The following is a 6,000-nucleotide window of genomic DNA, read 5'->3' on the forward strand; positions in this document are numbered from 1 at the left end:
TAATGCTGAGAGAAACTTGAAAGAGGCTATTAAAGATTCCCTTGCATAAAGCAAAGCAAGGAAACAAGCAAACAGATACCAGCAGAAAACAGGAAATTGGGAAAACAAGGACTAAGAGTTGATTACTTGTAATTTATAATCACTTCTGTTATTAATTTTAGGCATAAATATTTTTAACTTGTTTGAAAGTATTTGGTGATTAATGAGCCTAGAAAGCTCATTGCAGGTCTGATTTCTGCAAAGGAGAGGTCCAGTTTCCCAAAATGTCAGATCTGTCATGTCTATTTTCCAGGTAGACTGTGGACTCCATGACATACAAGGCCCCAAGTCCTTCATGCACTAACATATATATATTAAGTATATTTCTCAGAGTGTGTTCAGTGAGTGTTCTGGTCATATGTAGAAAGCAATGTCCATAAAGAAATCAGTATGATTCCTTGCATTTCATAGATATAATGTGTTTTTTATATCACTGTAAAACACTTCTACATTTTTAAGTAGGAAAGATACCAAATTCTATGCAATTAAAAATTCCTTTTTACTCTTTAGGTAGCTCCCAAATGCAAGCATTCAACATTTTCAACATTTAATTGGATACCTATGATGTCCAATACTGCATTAGGCCCTGTGGGAGATTCTAAAGACCATGGAGCATGTCTTTTGTCTTCTAAGAACTTCCAACACTAGCTCACATTCAGCAGTTAGAAAACAGCTCCAGTATTTAATTAAGTATTAAATTGTGTTTGCAGTCTGTAAGTACTATGGAAATGGGTAGAGGAAGGTGATTGAGGGCGAATTGTTGTTGAGGAATGCCTTATATTTTCTTTAAATTTGCTTTTTCTATTTCCAAGAAATTACTGAAAATAAAATATGTTTGCACCATTTAACATAATCTTTTTCTGGAATCATAGGGCCAAATACTTCATAGTAGAATGTTAAACAAACTGTACCTTTACTATTCTAGGGCTTTTGAATAAAACAGCTCAAATGGTAGATATTTGAGTTCTTGTAGCTAACTGCCTAAGTAGACCATGGGTTTCTAGAAAACAGATTATGTTTTTCTTTATATAGCAGACAAAAGACTGTATGGTGCCTTTGAGGCAAGTATTTCAATATATATTTGTTGATTGACTAAATGAATAAATGTACTCATGTCTTACCTGGGTCTATTATCCCAGTTATTCAGAGGTTACTATCACTAAAATCAAGGAAAAAGATTTGACTCTTATGTTGTCCAATAGCTTTATATAGAAAGACGTGTTTCATAACCCATGGAATCTCAAAATTGAGCAATTCTGCCTACTTGTAGAGGATGTGCTTGCCGCACCAAAGTGGCAGGGGACATTTTTTTAAACTAAGTACTGTCCTGAGTGCCTTTCTCAGTTTGGACCACCTATGGAGTTGGAGTTTGGGAAACAAACAAACAAAACCGTAGTGTGACCATTACTTTGACACCATTCCTGACAGACATCCCCCCCACCCCCTGAGTTCAAAGGCAACATAATTTATTCCCAAGAGTCCTGGGATTGTTGTCTCCAAGCAAAGCAAATGTCCTGTGTAACACTGACTCTGGAATAAGAACTTCCCTTATGACTGGAACTCTGCAACTTATTGCCCTGGTTGTCACCTCTATTGGCAGATGATAGATGGGCGTGACAGCAAAAAAGTAAATGTTCAGTTTCTCCGCTCGAACATTGGAATTGTTTCCCAGGAACCTGTGTTGTTTGCCTGTAGCATAATGGACAATATCAAGTATGGAGACAACACCAAAGAAATTCCCAAGGAAAAAGTCATAGAAGCAGCAAAGCGGGCTCAGCTGCATGACTTTGTCATGTCACTCCCAGAGGTGAGTCCAAGTCCGTCGGAGTTGCTCTCCATGGGATATGGGGATGGGAGGGAAGCAGAATGACCAAAACATGTGACTGTGGCTCAAGGAGAAGGTCTAAGCCAACGCAGTTTATTTCCCAGTGCCCCTGGATTGTCTCAGCCTTTTAATCAAAATAAATGTCCTTCATCAATACACTCTTTAGTTTGGGGAAGTATTATATCATCCAATGGAAAGGATGCCATAGGACTTGTACATAAAGCAGTATTACATTGAACCTCAGCCTAGCATTATGGAAAAAAGTCCTGGGTTTTGGAGCAGACATTGGTTTGAGTCCATGCTCTGCCATATTAGCTTTGTAACTTTGGGACAATTACTTATCTTTTCTGAGAGTCAGTAATCTGCAAAATGCAAAAAACTAATATTAAAATGAAAGAATACACATAATAGCCACAAAAGACAGCTACTGCTGTCATTATTTGTGTCATCATGATATTATTACCTGGCAGCATACACTGCACATGGTGGGATAAGTTGTACCTGCCTTGGTGTATCTCAATTTTTCAGAGTCAATTTTGCAGTTAGAGTAACACTAACTTTGCATTTTTTTCATCCACGAAGAAAGAATCTCTCTTGGTAGGTGGTCACAAAGAAAATTAAGACACAGAAACTTACTTTTAGGAGCCAAATGCTACCTTTAACCTTTTCTACTACTTTCTTTTACATACCACTGGGAAATTACTTTTCTTTGTAAGAGATTATGTTTATAAATTTTGTGGCATTTGTGGTGGGGTTTTTTTCTCTGTTCTTTTCACAAAAATGCCTATGTCTTAGGCTCTTGGCCTGGTTCTAACCTGGGTAACCACAAGCATGTGGAAACTTAAGTTTGCTGTACCCTGAATGAAAAGCAAAGCTGTGTGTCTGCTGGAAGACTTATATGTCCCCTAAATCTTTGGGGCACCTGCTGTGGGAAACACTGGCTTAGAGCTGGTTTGTCGCCTCTCTCTCACACAGACTCACCCATAATACCCTTCACTGATCACTTTTTCTCCACAAGGACAAGGTAGGTTGTCGTGAGTCTTGCTTGGCTCCGTTAGCATTTGTCAGAAGGCAAGGGAGGCAGGGGGAGGAAACAGATACTGTTGTGGAAGACAGAGTAGAGTAGTGGTCAAGGATGAGGGCTCAGATGCTGGACACAACCTGGAGTAAGATTTCACCTTCCACTGCTATTTACTTGCTTGTCTTAGCACAATTTTCTTACCTGTCTGTCCCTAAGGTTTGTAATCTGTAAAACAGGGAGAAAATGACCTCTGTGACTATTAAATAATAATCTGGCTAGAATAGTTAGCACAATATGTGATGCGAAATACTCCTTAAATGTTAATTTTTAAAAAATAACCATGCCAGGCATCTTGCCAGGCATTTTCCTTGATAATTACACCTAAAACAGCAAGTATGTGAACTAGTTATTAATATCTCCATTTTTCAGATGAGTTTGCAGCTCCGAAAATTTAAATAATTTGTTCATGAACACAGAGATAGGAAGCAGCAGAATGGAGATTCATACCTCAGCTTGTATTCCAGAATGATGCCTGCTTACTAAGGGGATGGACCAGAAGATCTCTCAAAAGGCCCTTGTGTTTCTAGGATCATTCTGTCTTGAAAAGATCATCCAAACAGAGGTTTGGAAATCAGGGGACCTTGAATCAGGGAGGATCTCATGCACAAGGAAAACAAGATAAAAAAATAAACTTAAAAGAAATGCAGAGAAAGGAATATAAGGTCCCGGTTTCCCATCACAAAAGGTCACAAACTCCATATTTAAAAAAAATTCCTAACTGGATTTGACATCATTTTATAGAAAGGCTAATTCATTATTCCCAATTAAAAAAAACAACAAATAGTTTAAACCCACAAAGGGGTCATTGATGTGGGCTCCATACAGCATGGGAGCAATGACTATTTCTGGTTCTTAAACTTGCCTACTTCTTCCAGAAATATAACACTAATGTGGGGTCCCAGGGTTCTCAGCTCTCCCGAGGGGAGAAACAACGCATTGCTATCGCTCGGGCCATCATAAGAGATCCTAAAATCCTGCTACTAGACGAGGCTACTTCTGCCTTAGACACAGAAAGCGAGAAGGTATGTATCGATTTTCTAAAGCCTTAGATCATTATAAATGAGTCTTTTGCTGTAACATTTGTCCTTATAAAATGGTAGTACTTTCAATTTTCTAATTCATTAACAGTAGCAATTGCCAATATTTTGTGGACCCAAAAGATAATAATCTAGAGAAAGTGATTAAACATGGGATTGCTTCAAATAAAAAAATATGTTGACTTTAAAATAAGAATTGTTTTCGAGATTCTTTAGGCTAGGTGATTCTTTTTTAAGAGCAAATAATTAGCTTTCTTAAGTAAAATAAAATAACCCAGGTCATCTGTTAAGCATTTCATATTTTATAGTTCTGAAGTTATGTGGCAGAGCAGGTAAGAGCATATGACACATAGAGGTGCCATCTGATGTGCAGTTGGAAATGAATGAAAGGAAAGAAAATGCAATGGAGCAGAACTCAATTATGAAATTTACCATTTATAATTAACTCCTTAAAAATGAGGATTCTCTCTTGGAAGGATCTAAAATGTCCTCAATGAAAAACAGTGTCAGGAATGACCATTTAACTACTACCTTACATGGTTTATTTGGTTTCATTTTTACAAACTGTGCCATCAACTATTGTAAAATTACATAATGACCTCGTAGTTTGGTTCATTCTTGTTTCACTGAAATTCTCAGCCTGTGGATTGCAATTTAAATCATTGCTACATTGTGTCCAGCAAATGCTCATTCAGTCATCTCTCATGTCAATCCTTTGGGTTTAACCCCTGAGTGTAGTGATATCAAACACAACTCTTGCTATGGTGGCCAGGGAACAAGCATGTGTCTTTTCCATCTTCTCTTTGCAGACGGTGCAGGTGGCCCTGGACAAAGCCAGAGAGGGTCGGACATGCATTGTCATCGCCCATCGTTTGTCCACCATTCAGAATGCGGACATCATTGCTGTCATGTCACAGGGGGTAGTGATTGAAAAGGGCACCCATGAAGGCCTGATGGCCCAGAAAGGAGCCTACTACAAACTAGTCACTACGGGAGCCTCCATCAGTTGACCTGATTCAAGAACTTTATACATAGATTATCTACCAATTACAGGAGTGTCATGGGGTTTTTTTTCTTCCTTTAATGAGAAATAATGACATTTTACTTTTACAGTGTTATACGTTGGGATCGAAGCTAATTTCTAATGATCTTCAATGGTAATTTATATAGAAAATGAAAGAAACTAGGTTCAGTGTGAGTGAAAATCCAATGTCAAGCATCTGTTTAGCCATCACCCAGTGCTCTCTCCACTCAAGAGCCAGTCCCAGTTACTACGTGGGAGTTAGCAAGGAGTCATGGAGTAAAGAGACTTTGAATTCCTCAAGGGCAGAGGACTGTACTTTGCATTTTTTGAGCCCTTGGTGTACACAAAGATTGGTGTTTAATAGGTACTCAACAAATGTTTATTGAGCTATACCAAGGTCATATGTGAAAAGAACAGAAAGACTGAAGATCAACTGTGTTTCTTGATTAAAGTTTTCTTGCATGTGAAACCAGATTCATTCATATATGAGGCTGAGGATAGGGAAAGGAGAGCTAATGGGATGTTCTCTGGGTAATAGAGGAAGAAAGGGGCAAGTATTAGCCAGAGCTTGCTTATTAGTTAGGGGTATTGATATATAGGAACAGAGTATAACATGTGGGTGGTGAAGTCACCATTTACTGGATTAGAATCTGCTAGGGTGGCTTTTTTGTATAAAATCATATGAAGCTACAATAAGGTCAAATGAACTATTTTTATTTCATGAATGGTATTTGCAGAAGCAAAATACAGCAGCCAATGTGGAAGGGAGTAATGAGGAGTACAGGGCCTTGACCTTGTAGCTTCATATGATGTTATACAAAAAAGCCAGTTAAATATGGCAGAAAAACACTGATGTTTTTCCTTGTTCCCTTAAGGCATCATTAAATGACATTAAACGAAGTATAGAAGGCATAAACTATAAGAATGATGACAACAACATAATTTTGGAAGCTAAAAAGCAAATGGACAATTGATAATGGATTTAGAGGAGGAG

At 38.0% G+C, this 6,000-nt stretch overlaps 1 protein-coding gene across 10 annotated transcripts in view; it reads left to right on the forward strand.

Moving 5' to 3' along the window:
* ABCB11 (ATP binding cassette subfamily B member 11) overlaps positions 1–5,475 on the forward strand; it is a 206,389-nt gene extending 200,914 nt beyond the window's left edge. For all 10 annotated transcript variants that reach the window (XM_057503940.1, XM_057503944.1, XM_057503941.1 and 7 more), the window contains 3 exons: positions 1,640–1,846; positions 3,821–3,967; positions 4,792–5,475. In XM_057503940.1, the coding sequence (XP_057359923.1) occupies positions 1,640–1,846; positions 3,821–3,967; positions 4,792–4,992 (555 nt within the window). In that variant the 3' untranslated portion in view covers positions 4,993–5,475. The remainder of the gene's footprint in view (positions 1–1,639; positions 1,847–3,820; positions 3,968–4,791) is intronic.
* Positions 5,476–6,000: the final 525 nt, after the last annotated feature.

Source organism: Manis pentadactyla, chromosome 6 (assembly GCF_030020395.1).
Source record: "Manis pentadactyla isolate mManPen7 chromosome 6, mManPen7.hap1, whole genome shotgun sequence".
Lineage (NCBI taxonomy): Eukaryota > Metazoa > Chordata > Mammalia > Pholidota > Manidae > Manis > Manis pentadactyla.